General features: G+C 37.0%; 1 protein-coding gene across 1 annotated transcript in view; it reads left to right on the forward strand.

Annotated features, from left to right (window-relative positions):
* The window catches only part of LOC120626763 (TELO2-interacting protein 1 homolog), a 34,473-nt gene extending 11,739 nt beyond the window's left edge, over positions 1 to 22,734 (forward strand). Inside the window, exons 6-18 of the mRNA XM_039894437.1 lie at positions 1,891 to 2,053; positions 2,466 to 2,674; positions 3,579 to 3,770; positions 4,395 to 4,598; positions 5,192 to 5,362; positions 7,086 to 7,310; positions 10,401 to 10,543; positions 11,539 to 11,634; positions 12,794 to 12,990; positions 14,872 to 14,987; positions 15,734 to 16,028; positions 17,490 to 17,718; positions 18,948 to 22,734. Of these exons, the coding sequence (XP_039750371.1) occupies positions 1,891 to 2,053; positions 2,466 to 2,674; positions 3,579 to 3,770; positions 4,395 to 4,598; positions 5,192 to 5,362; positions 7,086 to 7,310; positions 10,401 to 10,543; positions 11,539 to 11,634; positions 12,794 to 12,990; positions 14,872 to 14,987; positions 15,734 to 16,028; positions 17,490 to 17,718; positions 18,948 to 19,157 (2,450 nt within the window). The 3' untranslated portion in view covers positions 19,158 to 22,734. The remainder of the gene's footprint in view (positions 1 to 1,890; positions 2,054 to 2,465; positions 2,675 to 3,578; positions 3,771 to 4,394; positions 4,599 to 5,191; positions 5,363 to 7,085; positions 7,311 to 10,400; positions 10,544 to 11,538; positions 11,635 to 12,793; positions 12,991 to 14,871; positions 14,988 to 15,733; positions 16,029 to 17,489; positions 17,719 to 18,947) is intronic.
* The last annotated feature ends 1,463 nt before the right edge of the window (positions 22,735 to 24,197 follow it).

Consider the following 24,197-nt stretch of genomic DNA (forward strand, 5'->3'; position numbering starts at 1 on the left):
TCTCAAGAATTTATTAATATGTGGATCCCAAGGTGTTAGAACGGAAACACTTGCCAGAATGCACAGCGTTGGGTAGCCTCAGGAGACTAAGCTCCACTAGTTCGTAACCCCGGAAAAAATAATCCAGCAATGGATGTCCATTAAATCCTCAAAGTTTCCTCAAGCCAAGCTTTAAGCTTTAAGGTACTATGCCGCGTATAAATTCCCACGTAGAAGTATATAGAGTTTAATATAACTGCCATACCCTAACATGCCCGCTACCATCTTAGACTGCGTCATCACTTAGTGAGATTGAATTCAAGGGGTAACTTGTAGTGGAATACAAAAAAAATAGAACTAACCAGGATAAATAGATAATGATACTAGGGCGTTATAAAAATAAAGGAGATAAAGGCGTGCGTGTAGACAATTTCCAATTAGTTGGGTTTACATACAAAGATTGGCCATAATAAATATAACATGAAACAAATTTTTTACACTATCATCATTAACATACTATCGTCCTTTAGAAAGCGCTGTTTTAATAAATTGTAATGGATTTTTATATGCCTTTCGTTTTGTTAATTTGCATATTCACGCATGATATTTTATTTGCCGTAGGCTTCTTATTGTTATTGGCTTACGTGCACATTTTTGCGTATTGCTTTGGATCTTGTATTTACGTTGTTAAATTAAACTTTTAAAATTTTTACTGCCGTAAATCGTCAAGTTATTATGTTCCAGACTGAGTTTCGGTGTATGCCCGACTTGCCGCTAGCTGGTCTTGCAAGTCGGGCATACACCGACCAAAACTTTACGTGATTCGACGAGAAGCTCTAATTTTTTCTATGGAATAATGTCAAACGATTACATGAATATATTTTTTCTCATTTTCGGTTTTAAAAATAATAATAAAATGTTTTAAATTCTGATAAAATAATTTAAAAACCCGTTTCATTATTTTTGTAGACCGATTTTGACTGCAATCTTTACTACTAAACGGCCACTTAACAATATACAGTCTGCGGATCTTAAAACTTAAGGAGCCATAAAAAGCGCCTATGAATCGTTTAAAGTAAAGAAATACTGCGAGAGTTTCAAATGCGTCCTGGGAGCTTGCTTCCCACATATAGGACGGTATAATTTTAATACAATAGTATTTTAAGACTTACCTTTTGTCGTGCCTAGAATAAGGATTAAGGTTGTGAGTGGTCTAATAGCAAACCGAATAATTCCCAATGGGTAATTATTTTTGGTTTAGTTAGAGCAATTCCTAGAAATCAATTGTAGCTTTTTCCTAAAGTCAGGTCTAATCGTTACACAGGAGCAAAATGTTTCGGGGCATTAAATGATGTCTATGTATAGCAAACCAACGAAACCAAATAAATCAATTAACATACCTTACAATCAACTGAACAGTAGAAAAATATATTATATTACTTAGTTTATCATTAATATTTAGTATTTGTAATTATAGGTGAGGTAATTGTTAATGCAACTTTTAGTTTGTGCACCAACAACCTTTAGTTTTAAATCTCTTTACGCAACTTTTCAGCTCTCAACTCAATTCTTTACTGTTCCAGAAGAGATCACTTGCAGTTATATCAACGCATATTTACTCCCTATCTTAGATTAAATACCTTTTTAAATGTATACTTCTTTTATCGCGTTATGAGCATCAGATCAGAGGTATTTTTTGGGATAAGAATCCCGTGCCAGATGCAATTTTTCTATTTAATTTTGGTTTCAATTCGTATTATTTTATGCTGTGTATTGTTTAGCCTATTTATATTCCTAAAATTCATTTGTGATTAAAGCTAAAGAAGTTTATCTTCTTACCAGCGTACACACATGAGTGTTTTTTCTCTTTATTTTATTATGTGTATTATAACGAGCTTTATTATATTCTAGGGGTAGAAGCTAAACCGAAACGCTCACCGCAATGGTACGCAATGGCGAGTGACAAACTTTCGTACGTCGTAAAGTACTTAATTCCATTAGTCACGCATGAAAATTATAAAGTGCGGTTGGAGCTTGCCGTACTTTGCTATAGGATACTCTCTGAGTGTAGTGCGTAAGTGAACTTTTATTCCCACTTAATCTGTCTTTCTAACGACGAACGAGATGATTACTCATAGAAGCTTCTATTTCTTACCTATAAACCATCAGAAGTGGGAAAACGTAAACACAATTTCCCACTTCTGAAGTGACACGGGAGTTTTCCCACTTGACGCGTAAACTAAAGAAAACTATGATAATGTTTTCGTTCAAGGTCGATGGCTATTTACGATTTGCGTGATCATAAAAGTACAGAGATATATGTCACCTTTAGCCAACCGAGACATAGACCATGTCCGGACAAGTATATTTACGTATTATCTTTATTTGTACACCTAAACTAAATTAAGAAAGAAATGGGATGCAAAGTGCAGCCTTAACTCTACTGGGAAAATTGATTTATATTTATTTTTATCTTATTCCATTAGAACAATGGAGCCATCATTAGCAATGACCTTGGACGTTCTAATCACACTCTCAACCGATCCATACAAGGAGGTATCCGATTACTGCTCGAAAGGTGTGGAGAGTCACTTCGCCAGCGCTTCCAAAGAGAGAAAGATCCAAGCCATCGACAGTTTGTGCGAAAACTTCTTCACTACGCTTAATTGCTTGCCAAGGATATTAATTAACATTGGTATGTTATTGCGGTACTCAAATATATGCATGCATTTACTGTACTCTAACAATAAATCGATCTTATCCGGCTGGATTTTTGTTAGAATTTTTGCGGTGTGTTGTTTTATGCAGACAAAGACTTAGTAGGTACAGAAAATTTAATAACTACGTACGTAATGAAAGTTAGAATTTTTTATCTTTAGTGCATTTTGAAACTTCTAAGTAAATAACACGCACGCACGCATGCAAACTCATATCAATTACACACGCCCGAGCGCCCACATGTACGTACACACAAACGCAATTACCCTTGCATATACACACACTGACACAATCGCAATACATAATAATAATTGACAGCCGATTGGCCAGCGGGCAGCGACCCTGCTGAAATGTTTGTGTGATGAACATGAATGTTTTTCAGTGTCGGGTGATCTGTATATTATAAGTATTTATGTGTATTAAATTCATTAAAAAATATTCATTAGCTATCTTAGTACCCATAACACAAGCTACTCTTACTTTGGGGCTAGATGGCGATGTGTTTATTATCCTAGTATATTTATTTATTTAATAGTCAAATGTTTGTTTTATTTTCTTGATAATATAATAAATAAGTTAATCACTAAGCTAATTTGTAGTTTAATCTCTGAAAGGAACTACGCTCTGCAACGCAGGATTGCATAACACAGAGAGTATGACATTCAACAAATGTTTAGGCTCTAATAGATGATTGTTATCAAAGGAACGGAACCTAAACTGGAAGGAATGACAGATTTTCCAACCGGGCTACCACAAGCTAGATTAAACAGCGTATGCGTATTTTCGTAATGGCGTACACGGCAGTGTATAATAAAAATGAGTAAAACCAGTTTAGTGCGTACATACTAGCTTTAATTGTCTTAATCCCACATTTTTTACAGATTCAAGTCGAAAATTGTCCGTCCTAACTCTCCTGTACGGATATTTGAAGATACTGTGCGACGACAGTCGCCCGCAACGTCTAACAAGCGCGCTGAGTGCCAGCGACGGGTTCGATCGGCTCTGTGACGCATTACTGACAGCTGCAGACCTGCAGACAGACCTGGCGTTGCTCACCCGGCATTCTGGCAGAGGTAGCCTACCACCTAATTAGTCCCTGCCAAGTTAAAGTAGGTAGTAGAAGTTAACTGGTAGAAATCTACACTTAACGAGCAAGCATTATGCGCTACCTCCATACGATAAAATATCAACCTTATCGTAATGCCATCGAGTTGTAAGTAGAACACAGGGTTACCAATACTTTTGACACATGCTTGTAACTTGTTTTTATCTCAAATATCTAATTGCGGGTCGGGTTGACTTGGCATGGCGACGCACAATGAGCGTTAACCGATTTTCTCATTCATAGAACTTTTTTGCCCATTTTCACAAAACCGAACCAAATAATTTAGGCAATGTCTATGGAACAAAAACGCTTCGCCGACTCTTAGGTGATAACTATTGGTAAACGGTTGACGTATGCCTAGGAATCTCCTTAGATTAGGCGTTACTTATTTAGGGCATTGCCTCGTTCGTTGTTAGTGAAAACGGGCATAAGTTTGAGAAGTAACAGAATGTATTATTGATGATGATTAATATATTATTTTCTTTTAATAGCCGGGGGGGAACACTTTTTCTTTCAATCTCATGGATCTCATAACAGATACTTTCAATTTCCACACAAGTGAGATGTCAACAGATTCTATTGTCTTCCTTAGATGTGACTTCAAAACCTTCAACCGATACACCCTGGTGTCGCCTTCGACATCTGGACACGAATCAGTCTGAGAAGAGGCTGCAAGAGGTTTGCCAGAAGCTGGGCGCTGCGGAATGCGCGGAACTGTTCCTCGACAGGCTGATGGAGTTGTTCCACGAGAAGCGGAGCTGTGAGCTAGTGTATATCATCAACTGGGTTGGCTCAGGTACCGTTTAATCCTGTACCATTTTTTTGGCTTACACATTTCGAAGATCTCTGAGACTGAACTATGTGACCTTGAAGGGAACTTGGCTTTTATTGATACGACTGTTCCGGATCAACACTCACTTATTACTACTCTGTAATTTTAAAGGTATATCTTGTATAGGGTGTCAAATATATAAACGTGTTACGGAATCACGAAAAACTTTTGAAGGATGCATAAGTATATTTCATAAGGAATCACCGTGTGAAAATTTGAAATCAAATGAAGCATATTTATTTTTCAAAACAAACTAATTCAAAACATTCTCATGCTTACTTATGATAACCCTAACCTTACACGTGTATAGTACCTACGCTACGCGACGCGATACCTAATAAAGTGACAGGACTCACCTTTGGCGTTAGGGCTGAATCTGATTTATTTTAGTAAAAATTATAATGTACCTCCGAAGCCCTTGAAGCATTATTTCGGTTTTCGATTAAACGTTGTATATCAACCAAAGTTTAAGAATACTGCGTAACTACTCCAATGTAAATACTCCACAGTAAATAATATGGGAATATGTTTTTAAATGAAATCATCTGTACTTTCAGCGCCAAATTCATCACCTAGCCTGGCAAAGAGGATAATAAGTAAATACATAGAGGAAGACATCTGGTACTTGCCTCTCGAGGTTGCCAGCGGCGAAACCCCTGTCACCAAAGTCGACACTCTGGACACGTCTGTGTACAACCCTCGCGCCTGGAGCAAGGATAGCGTGCCAGGTAAATATTATCTAGATTGATTCTTCCTCAAATTGGTTAACTCTATTATACGTAGTACGTACTCTCAGAAGGCGTTACACGCCGGTAGCATTTCTTGCGCGAGCCTCAATTACGCAAGCACATTTGCTCGCATTGGGTTGCGTTCTTTTTTTTCTTGAAAATTTCCCGATACCCAATAGCGTTTTCTTCCAATTCCTTATTTAAGTAAATATATATCTCACATTACAATAAATTTGGTAGCTGCACACGACCTGTAGTCTCCCTTCCGACATTTTTAATAATAATTGAAAAAAATAATGCAAATAATGGCCACAAAGACACGTTAAAAGAAGGCTTAGAAATTATGGAAGCGGCTTCTAAAAAATCATCCTCATTATCATGTCAACCCATTACCGGCCCAGTACAGGGCACGGGTCTCCTTCCACAATGAGAAGGGTTTTAGACGTAGCTCATCACGCAAACTCTGACGAGAACTCTCAGGCATGCAGGTTGCCTCACGATGTTTTCCTTCACCGTTGAATTATGTGATATTTTAATTGATTAAAACGCACATAACTTAGAAAAGTATAAGGCTGGGAGACGACCTCGGCCCCCGGAAAATGAAGCCAAAGTCCAACCACTATCACAGCTCGTTTTAAATAACTCTGCACGGATAGCCTGGGCAGGAGACAGTTTTCTCGTCGAGGGAAAGGGGGGTAAAGTTCTTCTATTTTCTGTTCCCGTATTTCACCAGGTAGACATGGTAGTTATATCCCTTGTCAGGGGATATATTTTTTGTCCCCTGCAAGGCTAGCACAGGCAGGAAACAAAAATTATATCCCCCAATTATATCTCCTGACAGGGGATATAATGAACGTGCCCACCTGCTAAATCACTGGAACATGGAACGGGAGAAGTTTGCCCCCGTTTATTAATACACTTAACATATGTTATATGGATATTATTTCCGCTTGTGCGCCAATGCTCTGTGAGTTGATAAAACTGTGGGAGAAGATCTACTTATATCCTTTCCCCGGGGATATAATTGTCTCCTGCCCATGCTAACCGTGCTGAATGTGTTAGCCTGCTGGAAGCCACAATGCATGCATTATGGTTGCAAAATAGGGAAGTGACTTTTTTATCAATACTTACATTGGGGTTCAATAATTAACTTTAAGGAAATATTTATCTGAATATTTAGGGACGGGAGAATGAATTAAAAACACCAAAATACACAGCGGGTGTATGTACGTGGTTTGGTGTTTTTAATTTTTCCTTCTGAGGCAATCAGGTGAAATTTGATTCATAAACATATCATGCAATCTGAAAAAAATTCAACACAGTATTGGATAGAAGCAGGCGTTACTTTACGGAAATCCATAATATATTATGAAAATTAAGCTTAATTTGCTATACTCCGCGAACAGCAGCAGAATCTGTATTGTTTTAATTAATAATTACTTCAATCCGTATACTCCACACCAAACAGATCCTCGGCAATACACCCTCTACGCACGTTTCGCTCCGAAACCGGAGCATCCTCAGGAGATGTTGACTTTACAATGAATAATTGTTAACAATTATTCATTGTAACAATGAATAATTGTTAACAATTATTCATTAACGTCATTACAGTAACGTCATTGAACGGATTGAAGTAATTATAAATTACACCATACAGATTCTGCTGCTGTTCGCGGAGTATAGCAAATTAAGCTTAATTTTCATAATAAACTCAACACAGGTCTTTACGAAGGAACCGTAGAAACTCGATACACTGGCATAAGTTACGCGCAACCTCGGCTACGGTACATAGAGCCCAACACTTGCAAAACGATAGCTGAGGCTCAGAGAAACATGGCGTTCAGTTGCCTAGTCACCGAAGGCCTCGGGATGATGGCGAGACGGCTTAAGACAGACTATCAGCCCTTCTTGCTGAAAACTTTATGCCTGCTGTTGGAAAGAGTTGGTGAGTTTTCTCAAATATATATCACCATCAATAGTTTGGTTGTTGAAGATTGCCTTATCGCTCTTTTGTTTTTGCATTCTTGTACAATTTTCCTTGTAGTTATAGTGTATTTATCATCATCATCATATCGACCCATTACCGGCCCACTACGGCACGGGTCTTCTCCCACAATGGGAAGGGGTTAAGGCAAATATTCATCTATAATTCATTCATTCACAGAAGAAAGAATAAGAAATTAGTTTCTCAATTCAGAGTCTTAAATTCTTACACTGTTTAATTTTTATGAATCTTGTTTTATTTGTTACAATTTATTTATTAAATAAATATAATTATTTATCATGTTATTTGTTCTTATGTACGTTAATTAATCAATCATCAAAATAAATCCCAAGCGTACTAGGGATCATTGAGTAAGGATTCCCGAGATATTCCTGAGTATCGAAGGGCTTAGGGCGCCGACGACGATGACAGTATTAATTTCATTGAATACTATACTTTTAATACCTCCCTATTCAAGATAATAATATTAGAATAAAAAGCAATAAAACGATTTGGGGATACATTTTGGAGAGAATATTCAATAATCTATGGTACACATTTCAAGGGCTCTGGCGAGGGAGAAGAACACCATCCCTTATCGAAGTGAGTTAGCAATATTCGAATATCGTTTTTTTTTTTTTAGTCCAAATCACATAACAACCTTAATTTATTTCTTATAATCCACCGAATGCAATGCATAAAGGTTTCTTATCTATCTCTATCCCATAAATGGCGGCTCCATTTAAAATCTCTACTGATATTACAAACGCCAGGTAACACACCTGTTTGTTTGTCCTTCCTTTACGGCCTTACTAAGCAATCAACTTGATTTTTGGCATAGTGTTAGCTGAAAAGACGAGAAGTAACATAGGCAACTTTTTATCCAATTAAAACAGACGGTTCCCACGGGATTTGTTAAAAAAAAACGCAATAAACGAGGGCGAAGAATTTGTTCCAGCTTGAAAGGACCATTTGACCTGAAGGTCACAGAGTTTTTGACAGCAGTTTATGCCTTTAATTGGATTGTTAAACTTGAAGGAATATTTTGCGAGAAAATCTATTGTTATTATGTATTGCAACCAGAACTTGGAGGAAGAAAGCCCTCAGGCCGCGATTGCCAGAGAGTAGCAGGTTCAAATCCTGTCGGTTCCGAAAATTTTTATATGCATTTTAAATGTATAAAATTAAATCTATTGTTTTTTTTCATTCATAAATAGTTTACTATAACAGTCCACTGCTGGACTAAAACAGAGGTCTTAGTTATTAAAAATAAAAAAGACTGGAAGACAGAAATGCTGTCTAGCGACAGAGCTAAGCAATCGTTAGTACTTCCCCAGTAGAGCTCTGTCACAAAAAGCTCTTCCACTACTGGTGGGCTTGTTTTCAACTAGAGCGCGTTTAGAATCCTCATAAGTTCAAGTTTTAAGTTTACGAATCTAGTTAGCCTCATAATCACCATCATCTAGTTAAGAAGAGTCCCAACGGGAGTGTTATAAATAAATATACTACGACAATACACACATCGCCATCTAGTCCCAAAGTAAGCGTAGCTTGTGTTATGGGTACTAAGATGACTGATGAATATTTATTTACATATTTAATGGATAATCAACAGGTTACAATAATTCTTATAAAACTAAACAAAAAATGAAAAACATATTAATGTTATATTGTAGAGACTGCCACAACTAGCGAATAAAAAAACTAGAATGTCAGTTAGAAAGTGAAAAAACGATTAAGACGAGAGACATGAGAGTATAAGCTGTAAGATCCATCAAGCTGTGACATAAACTAGCCGTATACAGTGCCGAGAACAAAAACATACATTTTAGAATTAATTACAAAAAAATAAATACTTAAATACAAAAAATATATTAAATGCTAACAATATATACTAAAGAACAAAACTAGCTAAAGCAATACAAAAAAGAGCAAAGAAAAAAAAGTTTTAACAATACCACAGTATTGCGATAGGAAGTGGTCCTTTAGTTTTTTTTAAATAATAATAATAATAATGTTTATTTCCAAAAAATCTTAAGTCTAAACAAATATAGTAAAAAGGTTTTCTTATTTTATAGGATGGGGCATTCATGAAATCTATCAATCTAATAATGCAGTTATACAGAGTAAACATCCTATAAATAATTTTATGAATAATATACATAAATACTTATAAAATACAGGTAAACACCCAGACACTGAAAAACATTCGCGTTAATCACATAAACATTTTCCGGTTGTGGGAATCGAACCCACGGCCTTCTACTCAGAAAGTTAGGTCGCTGCCCACTGCGCCAATCGACCATCAAAGTGTTATCAGTACGCTGGGCTGGTGTTGGTAATAGCAGTACATTGTAGTAGTAGCACAGAGAACGCTAATGATTCCCAAAGTGATTCCCAAAGTCTTCTCGTATGACATCCTCGGGAAGAGGTGTCATGGTGGTGTGTAATCTGCTGAATCCCTCCGTGAAAAATTTAAAGAAATATGTAAACTTACTGTAGCCTCACAATATATTTATAACAATATATTATTTGTAAGACAACATATTAGTCTTTATAAACAAAAAGTGGATATACACAGTCAACTTACTAGAAATGGTCATAAATTAGTGACATCTGAATATCGTCTGCGAAAGGTGCAGAAATCATTTGTGGGATTGAGTATACGCTTTTATAATATGATTCCTAAGGTAATTTTGGACCTACCAATGCATAAGTTTAAAGAATGTGTTAAAACACATTTATTACAGCGAGGTTATTATACAATTGATGAATTTCTTAATGAAAAGGTTGCTTGGAAGCATCCGGCTCCGCTTTCATCTCTCACAAGATAGAAAAATGAATTTTAAAATGTAAAATGTTAATATTGGAAAAGAGCAACTGCTGAGTTTCTTGCCGGCTTCTTCTCGGTAGAATCTGCCTTCCGAACCGGTGGTAGAGTCACACACAGACAGACTTGACGTTTCAAAAGTGCTTATATTAGGCCTACTTGAAATAAATGAATTTTGTTTATTTTTTTTTTGCCGTCACCACCCATTTTTTTTGTTACAGGCAGTAAATACGAGAACCTACACTTAACCGGTGTTAAGGCTTTAAATGACGTAGCATTTGCCTTCGACCACAGCAACGTCGCAGAACTGATCGCAGAAAACGCTGATTACTTCACTAGTCAAGTCACTTCGCGCTTGAAGAAGGCAAGTATGCTCTTGAGTCTACGGTATTCTATTTACTTATACTAATATATAGAGCTTGTTTGTTTGTTGGTTTGCTTGTTCGCGATGATCTCAGGAACTACCGGTCCGATTTGAGAAACTATTTCCGTATTGGATAGCCCATTTATCGAGGAAGACTAAAGGCTATATATCATTACGCTAAGACCAAAAGGAGCACAGTACCAATGAAGAATGTTTTAAAATCGGGTTTTTATTCCTTTAGAGAGATTCCGCTGCGTGCGCTACGTAAATGGTTAAAGTTTCGATACAATCATGTATGACAAGGTGGTTCCCCTTTAAAAGTTCTTAATAAAAGTCCGCGACAGCATATGTCTATCTTTTAAGGTTGGGCAAATAAATGTTTGAGCTTGGCAAGACGAAATGACTGCAACCTCTCTGATTAACTCTTGTTAGGATCATTTAACTAGTCTTTTACGTATCAACTCTTTTCCAGTTTAATTTAGATAAAAATTAATTAATCGTTGAAAGAACGCCGTCAGTAATGTTTGCTTACACACAGATGACGTCACGTGCATGTAACACGCGTATTTCGTTGTGAGTGAACCGCAGATTAAAATATGATAATTTTTAAGTTTTATTTGTTGATTTAAAGTTATAAAAAATATGAATTGGAATGTCGTAACACGAACATTTTATATACATATATTTTAGATTTTTTTGAAATTCCGTCCGATTCTCCTAATGTGTTTTTTTTATTACGTTGTTTTACATGCAGAATAACTCTCGATTGTAGACAGTGGCATGCAGGTCATATATGCATAAAGCATTGCCTAATGTAATGTTTTATTGCAGCTGCTATTTAACATTATCGTAAATAAGAGTTCTCTAGAACAACTAGTTTAGGCTGTGTATAGTCTTGTCCTTTAGTAAATTAGTCTCGGTTATTCACCGCTTATTCACGTTTTATTATACATAGAACTAAACTATGGTTTAACCTTGAATTTCTTTGCATCTAGGCGTGGAACACACAGTCGGCGCTTCATATACTATCAGTTGTGATGGAGTACAGTGAGTCAAACATACTGGACTATCTATATGGAATCGTCGAAGATGTAAGTTTGTAGTCGAAGACTAATGCAATTTTATTTATTTTCATTTTTAACGTGATGAATGAATGAATGAATGAATGAATATACTTTTACTGAACACATGACATAAAACAAAAATAAAAATAGAAGGAAGGTACAATTTGTCGGCCTTAACGTTTCATAGCGATCTCTTCCAGTCAACTAAAGACGTAATAAGAAAAAGCTGTAGATGCGTGGCAGGTGGTACAATAAATAAATATACTAAAACATACAAATACACTACTAAACTACATAAATAAATACATACATAGACGAATATCCTCAAACATAAAAGGTGTACGATAGAAAACATAATAGTGTTAAATCCCTTCAATGCTCGACCGAAATAGACAAATATTGATCCTTCACTTGTTTCTTAAAGGTGCCGGTAGTCTTTGCCCCACGAATATCTAGCGTCTGAGCGTTACTGAGTTTTATGGGCTGAACCGTAAAAGATTTATGACCTGCCTTTAAGATTAACCTCCTCGAAGCAAGCTTCCGGTTACAGGATGTAAACAAACTTTTCTTTTAAATAAACAGCAGTTGTAGGAAAAACAAAACGCAGTACAGAATGGAAAGGATGTGCAAGTTCCGGCGAAGTCTGATTGATAACACTTGTGTGGTAGTAAAATGATGGTAATTATGCGGCTAAGTTTGTAAACTTAAAACTTAAGATTCAGAGGTTTCTAAACGCTGGTTGGTTGAAAACAAGATCACATGTTTTTTCGACAGAGCTTGGCTGCTTAGCTCTGACGCTGGGCAGTATTGCTGTGTTCTGGTCTTTTTTTTTTAAATATATTATGGCAAAACACACATCGCTATCTAGCCCCAAAGTAAGCGTACCTTGTGTTACGGGTACTAATATAAATATAATACACATAAATACCTATAATATACACAAAAACACCCAGCCACTGGAAAACATTCACATTCATCACACAAACATTTTCCAGTTGTGGGTATCGAACCAACAGCCTTGGACTCAGAAAGCAAGGTCGCTGGCCACTACACCGATCGGCCGTCGTCTTAAGTACGGTTGCCGGTGTCAGGAAACCTGTATGCCTGAGATTTCTCCGTACTGTTGTTTGTAAGTTTCACTTGGCAGTTTTTCAAAATTAGTCATCACGCGTATTACGATTTGCAGGTCCTAATACAATGTTGCGACCAATACTACCAGAGGCATCTATACGCGTACCTGCAAGTATTCCTGACGTTCGTCAATTGCATACGCAAATGGTTCTTGATAGAGCCAAATAAGCCCCAGAAGCAAACACAAGCTCCGGAGATTGATATAATGAAAGACGTCATGGACTTTATTAAAAATACTGAAGAGGCTACGAGGTAAGTTTTATTTTTACTATAAGTGGCCATTGAATCTTACCTGCTAGCAGGGGACATTACCCTTCCCGGGGAAAGGATAAAATATTATCTCCTCCTACAGCTTTATCAAGTCTCCGTACATTCAATTCCAATAAAGTACTCATTTAAGATCAATTTACACAATGAAAAAATCACTTAAGAATTTATAAAAAAATAATCCACTCCTCCTTGCGGGACTCTTGAGTGCCCAAGCAACCGGCGGTCAGGGCTCCAGACTGAGGAACCTCTTCACAATACGCGCCGTTTCAAGACCTTCTTTATACGACTCTTGATCCAACAATAAAGCGAAAGCTTCTTAAGATGTTGGTCAAAGCTTTACGCGAGAAGACCAGTAACTAAGGCTGAAACAACTATCGGAACAATAACTGACTCAACACTCCACATGGCGATGGCCACTCCACACTTAAAAGGTTCAAGAATAGAATAGAATAGAATATAATTTTATTGTTTCCTGTTTACACATATAGAAAGGCAGTTGGCAAGGCCTAGAAAAGTATTCAAAACAGTATACCCACAGCATATCAAAGTTCGTATTAAACGTAAGCTTATAGAAAAGTCTTATTTTGGTCTAAAGGATTATTATGTTTCACGCCTAGACGCAAATAAATTCAAGGTTAAACCGTAGTTTAGTTCTACGTATACTTATAAAACGTGTATAACCGAGGCTAATTTACTACAGGACAAATACACTATACTATACACAGCTTAAACTAGTTGACTTAGAGAATTCTTATTTACTTTGTTATTAACGATAATGTTGAACGGCAGCTGCAATAATTAAACATTACATTAGGCATTGCTTTTATGCATATATGACCTGCATGCCACTAGCTAATAAAAATCGATAAAAAGCTTGGGTGTGAATTATTGCTCTAACCAGTCTGATACCAAAAAATGAACTCCCGGCTAGGTTAGTTGGGCTTTGAAACCTACATAGCTTTGGTTTTAAGTTTACGAATATGGTTATCTCCATTTTCTTACTACTATGTACACATTTCTTATGTGATGTACGCATAATAAGTGCCATCTATGGGCCTAGTTAAATATACATAATTTTTACTTGAGTTTTGAGATTGGCGCACAAGTGGAAATAATACCTAAATATGGTGCGGTAAAAAGAATTCCCCTTATTCCTGTTTCCGTACTTTGGCAGGTGGACACGTTAATTTTATCCCTGGGCAGGGGATATGATTTTTGTCTCCTACCTATGCTAACCGTAATAGTGTTTTTTTTTTATAATTAATAATTGATGGACCATGGTCAATGGGAAACCATCGCCTATAAAGAGAGCAACATTAAATTTATAAAATTGATAATTCCTCCAAGTGTAGGTAAAAACACTAGAAAAAATTATAAAATTTTGAAAAAAAAATGTGTCATCTCTTGTTTCAAACGTGTCTCATTGTAATATGGACCTTAGATAACGTAGATCGAAACTGCAACGTTTCCTACTAGATGACGCTACAGTCGCTATAAGACTGATGTACAAAGGCATAAACTAATTTCGGCATTTATGGTGGAAAAAGCGCTCAGGCTGCGATTGCCAGAGAGTCGCAGGTTCAAATCCTGTCGGTTCCGAAATTTTTTATATGCTAAAATAACCTAATCTAACCTGTATATTCGGTACCATCGACACAAGCTGTCATTAAACCTATACCTCTGATCGTATTATTTTTTCCACCGTATCTAAATAACGCTAAATTTTTTGACGGCAACTCTTAGTCGCTAATTAGGTCAGAGGCCATCAGATCAAAGAAAATTCAGGACCATTAAATTAGTGCCGGAGCCTAGCCACCTAACTAAATATAAATTTATGCTGACAAATGTAATTTCACCCTTAAGGTTACTAAACGCGGAAGATGAAAAAGAGAGCAAAATGACAGCAGAGGAGATGTATAAAGAGGATATCAAGAGAAAAGAAGAAGATATTCTGGATTACGATGACACAGTAGCTGCGGGTGAGTGGAACACTTTGTACAAAGTATGTAGATAAATCTAACGGTCGGTTAAAATTCGTTATTTTTTGGTAGTCCAAAATTATATTGTTCATGAAGACTAATTTGTTATGATCTGTGTGAAACCAACACCCATATATAAGAAAATTCGTTATTTACAAAAGTTTTGCTCAATAACTAGGCATTCTAAGGCCTCAATTATACATATCATATTAATTGTAATGCAGTGGATCAAGTACAAGTAAAATAAATGGTATTTCTTAATATATTAAACCACTAAGGCTTAGTTTCTATAAACAAATAGCGGCGCTTAATAAAAAGGTTCGCCAACCCTGAGCTATATAATTAGAGCTTTACTAATAAAAGTGGCATAACTTCAACTGACAGCTCCTTTCAAATGTCAGGTGTGACGAAACTCTGCGTACTATAATGAGGGCCTAATCGTATAGGACAGGGGTGGCGAACATTTTTTTTGTTTAGTAACTAGGATTTGAAGCGTTATTTTGTAATTATAATAATCTAGCTGTTGTCCGCGTTCTTCGACCTTTAGTTTTCCTGGGATAAAAAGTAGGCTATGGTTACTCTCGACCCTTTCAAATAACTCTACGATTAAAACCAAGATGTTTGGCTGCTTAGTTAGGGCGTAAAGGAAGGAAAAACAAACAACCAAACAAACACTTTCGCAATTATAATATTATAATAAGTTGAATATTATAATAAGTTAATAGTAAATATTATGACTTTAACAGAATCCCCACCAACGCCTCAACACATAAGAGTGACAGTGGCAATACTCAAAAGATGCGTCAATTTCATTGGTGGTTCGACGCGAGAAGAAAGTTTAATGGCTATAAGGACCCTGACTTTGGGCTTACCAATACTGGAGGAATATGAGAATGAACTACTACCACTGGCTCACCTAGCGTGGGCACCCTTGGTGGCAAAGTTTACGTCCACTGAACCCTCGGTCCTGAAAGGGGCTTTCGAACTGTTTGTGGTTTTGGCTTCCCTGGCGAAGGACTTCTTGAGGAGTCGTGCTGTTAGGTAAGGTTTTTTCATTTATACAACGCTCTTAGCAGTCGTCATTATCATCGGTCTTTGATTTTTTTTAATAGCGTGAATACACTTTTAAAAATAGCTAATTGAACACTAGGATGGCCCCATAGCCATAGGACACCATGGCCGCTTGGACAAAACGCTAAATATTGATATTGTGAGATAGTGATCGAAAAAACCGTCTAAGGTTGTTATGGGGTCTTCTTAGATCAGGGCGCGTTTGGTACCCTACTAGTTTTAGTTTTAAGTTAATTAATGTAAATATTACTAACATTAATGGTAACATATTCTATGTATGAATGTTTTAAGAATGCCTAGGTCTACATAATTTTTTTTTTCATATATGTGTCCCACAGCTGGGGAATATTTATTAATTAACTCAAACACAAAATTACACTATATGACGATCACTACGGATAGCAGTTGACTAATTTACTAGTAACGAACCTGGTTAACTAAGTTTGGACATGAATCAAATATATGAAATTCAAATTCAAAATTATTTATTTACTCACAGGCACTTAAGAAGCGTTCATACATATATGTTGTGTGTGTAAAGTGTGTGTGCGTGTATGTGGGTGGGGGAGTGTGTGAGTGTATGGGTGCGTATATGTGTGTTTTAATTTTTTTGGGGTAGGGTTCAAGTAATAATGACAATCAGGTAAATTTAAATCAAAGTTTTTAAGAAATCATCTGTGTCTAAGTAAAACTTAAGGGTAGGCTTTTTATAACTCTTGCAATGCCTATCCTTAAGTTTTTTATAACTCGTACTGGAGATTTTGTTCATTTTACATCAACTGCATACCCTGTGCATACCCTCTATGCACGCCACTGGGTGTACTTCTAGTGATGCGCAATAAAAGTATATTATTTAATTTAAATATTTTATTTATATACTACGGCAACGCACACATCGCCATCTAGCCCCAAAGTAAGCGTTGCTTGCGTTATGAGTACTGTGATGTCTGATGAATATTTTTTATGAATAATATACGTAAGTACTTATAATATACATATAAACACCCAGACACTGAAAAACATTCATGCTCAGCACACAAACATTTTCCAGTTGTGGCAATCGAACCCACGGCCTTGGACTCAGAAAGCAGGGTCGCTGCAAACTGCGCCAATCGGCAGTCAAATTCATTCATTCATTCATTCATGTTTGTTTGTTTGTTTTAAGTCTTTATTGCACACACACATTTTATATAAATTAAACACAAATACAGAAAAAAGAGCGTGCAAAGGCGGTCTTATTACTAAAGCGATCTCTTCCAGACAACCTTTGACGTTAGGGAAAAAAAAACGAAGGAACGGGTTGGTGCAGCAATTTCAGTATAAAAAATATATATTTATATATATACAAAATAATTTTATGACTAGGCATCCGATGTAAGCGTTAGCTAGGTTGAGTGTAAGCGGGCATAAACGCGCGCCACGTCTCCGCAGGGACGTCCTGCACCCGATGTACAAGTTCCTGGCGTGCACGGCGCTGCAGAGCCAGCTCAAGGACACGGGCTCCGCGTACCGCCTGTCCACCGCCTACACGCTGCAGCTGGTGGTGCTGAGCGCGCTGCCCGCGCTGCTGGCCGACCTCGCGCTGGACGACGAGCGCCTCATGGAGGCCATGACGTGCGCGCAGCGCTACCTGTCCAACAAGCAGCCCAAGCCGCTGCAGGTGAGTCCGGCTGCGTGTAGCGCCTTCCCTAGCGAGCCGGCTCAAGGACAGCTCGGGTACCACGCAACAGTATGTATTCAGCAGCCCAAAACCTTGCAGGTGAGCCCAAACTGCATATAGCGCTTTCACTTGCGCGAGTTCCCCGCTCCGCCAGCGAGCCGGCTCAAGGACAGCTCGAGTACCACGCAACAGTATGTATTCAACAGCCCAAAACCTTGCAGGTGAGCCCAAACTGCATATAGCGCTTTCACTTGCGCGAGTTTCCCGCTCCGCCAGCGAGCCGGCTCAAGGACAGTTCGGCGCATCGCGCAGCGTTACCTGTCCAACAAGCAGCCCTAGCTGCTGCAGGTGAGCCCAAACTACATCTAGCGCCTTCACTTGGCTAAAGAAAAGCTCGGGTACCACGCAACAGTATGTATTCAGCAGCCCAAAACCTTGCAGGTGAGCCCAAACTGCATTTAGCGCTTTCACTTGCGCGAGTTCCCTGCTCCGCCAGCGAGCCGGCTCAAGGACAGCTCGGGTCCCATGCAACAGTATGTATTCAGCAGCCCAAAACCTTGCAGGTGAGCCCAAACTGCATTTAGCGCTTTCACTTGCGCGAGTTCCCTGCTCCGCCAGCGAGCCGGCTCAAGGACAGCTCGGGTCCCATGCAACAGTATGTATTCAGCAGCCCAAGCCGCTGCAGGTAAGCCCGGCTGCATATAGCGCCTTCACTTGTACAAGTTCCCCAAATTTCTCCACGTGCATTTTGTTGGTGAGCCAGCTCAAGGACATCTCTGCATATCGCTCAGTGGTCGCTGTCCAGTAAAATGCTCAAACCCCTGCAGATATACCAAGCAAGAGTTTTGCTTTTATATGTACAAATTCCACTCGTGAGACACACACACAGCGTCAGAGAGCCAGCTCGAGGACAGCACGGATACCGCGCAGCGATTTCTGTTCAGAAAAGCAAGCCTTAGCAGGTGAGACTCAACTGCTTTTAGTATCGTTTCATAATAATGTTTCTCTCGCTCACTGCATCGGAGAGCCGGCCCAAGATCAGCTCGGCATACCGCTCAGTGATATCCGTCCAATAAGAAGCCCAAGTCGTCCATAATGTTCTGAAAGCCTACAGACTAGGGCCTAACATCTGAGAGGCGATCCGTGCCATGTAGCGGGTCGTTAACTGATATTGATGGTCACAAAGTACTTAGTACATGGCACTCAAGAGTTGTCTTCACCGTCCGCAGATGCTAGCGGTGAAGTTCTTCAAGGAGCTGCTGTCGTACAACTACTGCGTGGCGTGGTTCCACCTGCGCCACCTCTGCAACAACGAGGTGCACTACCCGCCGCCCTACGCCAACATCGTGCCGCTGGTCACGGTGCTGGGCACCCCCTACGAAACCGACAACGAGGATTTTGACGGCAACATCAAGCTCATATTCTACGTGCACAAGTGAAGTGTTCAAACACGTCACTTTTAAACCTCTTTGTCTATTGTTCTGTAATCTGTGCAAACGTAACTATGGGGTAACGTATTCGAATGCCCAATTTTGATAAGCTCCGTGAATTATTACTTAGATTTTTAACTTTAGACCAACATTTTCATAACTTTCATCAATGCTACGAAGCTGAATTTTATGCCTAGAAGTCAGCCAGTTGCAAAAAAAAACTCTTAAAAAAGTATTTTGCTTTTTTTTGAAATTTTTTAAGATGGTCATGTTGAAATTCCTCCAGAAATCGAAAAGAAAAATCATAACTCCAAAACTATAAAAAATCGCGGAACATACAGTGATTCGGGTCACAACATACCGGACCAAATTTTACTTTAATTTATTACATTTAATTTAATTGAAACTTTGTTTTTGCTAGGTCTTAATAATTATAGTATTTTGTAATCGTTCGTGTATCGTTTCATATTGCAATGTGGCACGGAACCCTTTGTATGCGGTTGGGTGCAAGTCTCACTTAGCCTGTTTTAGTTACCAATACGGCAACACAACGGTGTTCGTTAACGTCCGTTTAGTTTCTAGACATCAACAGTGTCTACGTCTGCACAGATATAGGTTATTTTTGTGTAAAAAATAAATATTCAAAGGTAGCTTGTATTCAATTAATTATATTCTACGTGTATATACTGTGCCTATTCAAATGATACCAAAATATGTACGTATTAGATTTTTTTTTCTAAATACATACTTAATATTTAATTGATATTAACGTATAGTGAAACTGCAAGTAGACATGGCAATTTTAACAATAATACCTAACGTCCATCAAGTCCAACGTGAATAAGGTATTCATAGCCTAAAATGAACCACAATGCTATTTTAAAGCTAACAATGTTTTTTCGTCTCATTTTCAGTATTTTAAATAAATTCAAGTAAATAACAATGGCGCCAAAACGCTCGCTTTGGGTCACCTGACTCTATGACGTCACAAGTGTACCAAAATATTTAAACTGATAGTAAACAATAGTGTCTCCTATTCAAATCTAGTTTAAAGTTTTAAAGACGTATTTAGGTAAACAATGGTTTTATAACTATTTTGAATATATGAGGAATGAAATTAAAAATGTTTGAAGTACGTTCCGAGATTCCGAGACTTCCTACTACTTCCTAGTAATAAAGTTTTTCTAACAATAGCACCACACAATACCAATCAAAAGCAATAAAAAGAGTTCACAAACGCTTTTGATTGGTTAATACGACACCTAAAATTGGTTCAAAAAAAATTTATTTTTATGATTTATAAACAAAATGTACTTTATTTTCTATTTTTGTGAAATGATATCTTCGTAGAGCACACGACTCCTTACTTCATACGCCGATTGCCATGTCAACTTGTATTATTAGTAGGTACTTAGAAACGTAGATTTGTATTATAAGTACTTTGGGACTTGGGTACTTCGGTTATCTTAAAACTCAATTTTTTTATTTGTGGACAATAAAGTCTTCGTTTATTGATGTACTAGATAACGCAGTCTCAAACAATATGTAGCAGAAAAATCAGTTTTTAATTTAGTATTATAAAATATTGAATATAACATAAAATAAGTACTAAGCCCTTACATAAAAGATCATATTACATGCTTTTTGGACGTTGAGTACGTTCCTTTTAGTCAGTGAACACTTATTTTGACTCTTTGCCTGACAGCATTTAAGCAAGTTATTGATCGAAGATTTTTTTTTTGCTTCATTTGGTCTAGTAAATTACGCGAAATTTAAGTTTGCTGTATTTAAGTAAGTCCGCTGAGGTGAAATTGCAATAACGGTCTTATTGCCCGCTCGCTCGTATATAGCAATAGGGTCGAAAATTTCTAGCACTTGTTACGGATATGAATTTAACGCAATAAGCGAATATAATGGTAAATTAATATATAAATATTGTACTATCGAAAAACGGCAAGGTCCAAATGCTAATTAGGTTGTATTACATTAGAGTATTAAGATTTGCGGGTAATGTGTTAAGAAGGTTGGCAACAGTCTATAGTCCGTTCAATTATTTTCTGCTAAAGTGCGTCCTTTGTTAGCAGCGGCGCTTTTGTCGAAATGTGGCACGGGCCAAGACAGCACGGCACAACGGCGACTGTATCTAAGCGAATGGACTTTACCTTTAATGTTGCTAAGCGTGCTTTCAGGATTGACAACGTCATTTTCTTCGGAATGGTACTGAAATTTTCTTAACCAAAATACCCAATAACTTATTAAGCAATACCTAAAAAGAGTGAAAAGAGAAGTAAAACTTCTTATATAAACTAATTCAAATCATTTTTAAATTACGCTTATGCGTTTGATTGCAAACGCGCGCATGCGCTCCACAATCACGCATGCTCTCAGTCAATAATATTATTTACTTGTCTACTTTAGGTGTTTATGATATTTTATAAGGTGTTGATGTTTTATAATCTCTTATAAGTGTAATTGTAGGTGCTTCTAAATATAACAGAGCGTCTTAATTACTTGGTGTTTGTATTCTCTTTGGCCTTAACAGTCTGAAAATGAAACTATATTATTCTTCTACCCCGAATTATCGATTATCATAATATGAAAATGACCAGACGTAGCTCTTTTGTAGAGATTTCCACACGCTACGGCTTTATGCTTACTGTATTCAAAAACCCGTTTAATTCGTCTGGGCTTTTGGAGTATACCAATGTTTTTTGGTGGGGCGTTGACAACAGTACCTTTCGTCACCAAACTACCATTTCAGTTTCGCAATTCGCTTTGCTTAACCCCTCATTATGAGTCCCTGATTATGAGACTCGGGAGAAAGCTCAGAGCCACCCGACGGGCGATAAAACTATGCTCCGAGTAGAAATGAGGAAACCCCTAAAATATCCAGAATTGAAATCGCAAGTTTCGATAGTACATTTATATGTGACTTGTGCCCGTTTTCACTAAAGACGAACAAGGCAATGCCTAGGAATCTTTTTTGGAAAGTGAGCCTTATCAAACAAGATTCCTGGGCATACATAAATAAACCTTGCACCAATCCATAACCTAACTTTTTTATAATTCTTGCCACAAGGTGTGCTTTAAGGTTATTAAAAAAAAAAAATTAGTTTTTTCTACTGTCAAGTGTCAGTTTGCGAGTTCCATAAACATTATGCACCGCCAAATCCGTGTCGTAACTTTAGATAGCGCCTATCGTCGTTAGTCATCATCTGAGAGTTGGTGGTACGTTTTTTTTTATCTACGCATCACCCAACACCTCTCACCTCACCTCCGATTTAAGCGTTTCCTAGGTTTAGTGAAAGTGGACATAAGTCTCCTCGATATGGCCTAGATGTATAAAATATAGGCATTTTTTAAAGTACAAAGTATTCCTTTTAATTGATGATACTTTGTTTAAAACTATAAGGCTCATAATATACTGTAGTGTTCTTTTACGTAGATGTTCCATTTATGTTTTAAATGTAAATTATATGTCTAAATAAACATGATACTTCTTTGTATATTAATGTAAATGTAGCATTAAGCCATTCATTCAAAATGTAAATGTTGACATGAAATCTGAATAAATTAATAAAGATTACATTTTTTTTATTATATTTTCCTTTCTTCAGTGCTCGGACTACTAGTTTCTGAAACAATCATTTCTGTGTTTATGCAAGTTTAGTACGTTTCGTATACAGGTCGTAAGTGTCGTTTATGCAAGTTTAGTAAGTCTCGTCTACAGGGTACAAGTGACGTTTATGCAAGTTTTATACGTCGTGTATAAAGGTCACAAGTAAAACAAAAGGATAAATATTTTTAAAAATCTAATTGTAAAGCACTATTCCACATAACTTTAGGGAAATTATATATATATAATAGTTTTTGTTTGAACTTTAATTTTATCTTTACTTTTGTTTAATTTAATTCCAAGTTATGTTCACATACTTTGGGTTGTAGCTTAGAACAAAACTTGTTATTACTTATATTTAGATCTACTTTTAGTTATTACTTGTTTTATGTACCTAATAACAATAAACAATTCAGGTCGCAAGTGTCTTTTATGCAAGTTTAGTACATCTTGTATACAGGTCCAAAGTGTCGTTGATGCAAGTTTTGTACGTTTCGTATACAGGTCCCAAATGTCGTTTATATAAGTTAAGTACCGACGTCTCGTATCGGCGCAACCAGCGCGCGCGAGGCGCATAGCGTACAAAATAAAATCATCTACTTCGTATTTTAATTTTTAACCGTAAACGCTAAACATTTACCTTTTAAAACACTTAAAAGTACCTATATTATTATTTAAATCTCATGTTATCGATTGCAGGGTAAATCAATTATTATGAATCACTCGACATATGACGCCCTCTATTCTGTTGCATAGAAATATCAAATAAAATAAGCACGCCCAAAGAAAGAAACGTTCTGCTAGATGTGTGCGTGCAAGTTAGTAGTGTGTGTCGTGTAATGTTATAATCGTGCGCTTGTACTTACAAGATTAGCATCGGTCTTGTGTGAACAGTTTCATTCATAAATTCTTTAAGTATGGGTGTCTATAAGCACTGCTTACGGAAGTAATAATCAATTACTTGTTTGATTTTTTTATGAATAAAATGATTTGCTTGGTTTGTTATTGTTGTTAACGGTCATTATTCTTTTTTTAGAATTAAAAACATTATTCACAAATGTAAATACCTTTTAGTGTATTTTTTTAAGAAAATTAAGGAACTAATATTATCGAATTAGTCTTTCGTTTTGAAAATAATCTATGAAACCAAACGCTGTCTAAATTTTGAAAAATGAATAATTTAGGTTTTCCAGGAATCATTGGAAAGTGAAAGAGTTAACAATAAATATGGTTTCTATTTATTGTTTACATATCAAAATAAAATAGCGTTCGTACCCATACTTACAAAAAATTAAAGACATATTTTGACTAATTTCGATTGCAATATTATCATTAGCATATTCAATCGCCATTATTGTTTACCTTCGAACAAGCTGTATGGCGTTGGTGATAAATAAACGGTTCAAGTGCATAAATTCAGTAACTTATAAAAG

This window comes from Pararge aegeria, chromosome 10 (assembly GCF_905163445.1).
Source record: "Pararge aegeria chromosome 10, ilParAegt1.1, whole genome shotgun sequence".
Lineage (NCBI taxonomy): Eukaryota > Metazoa > Arthropoda > Insecta > Lepidoptera > Nymphalidae > Pararge > Pararge aegeria.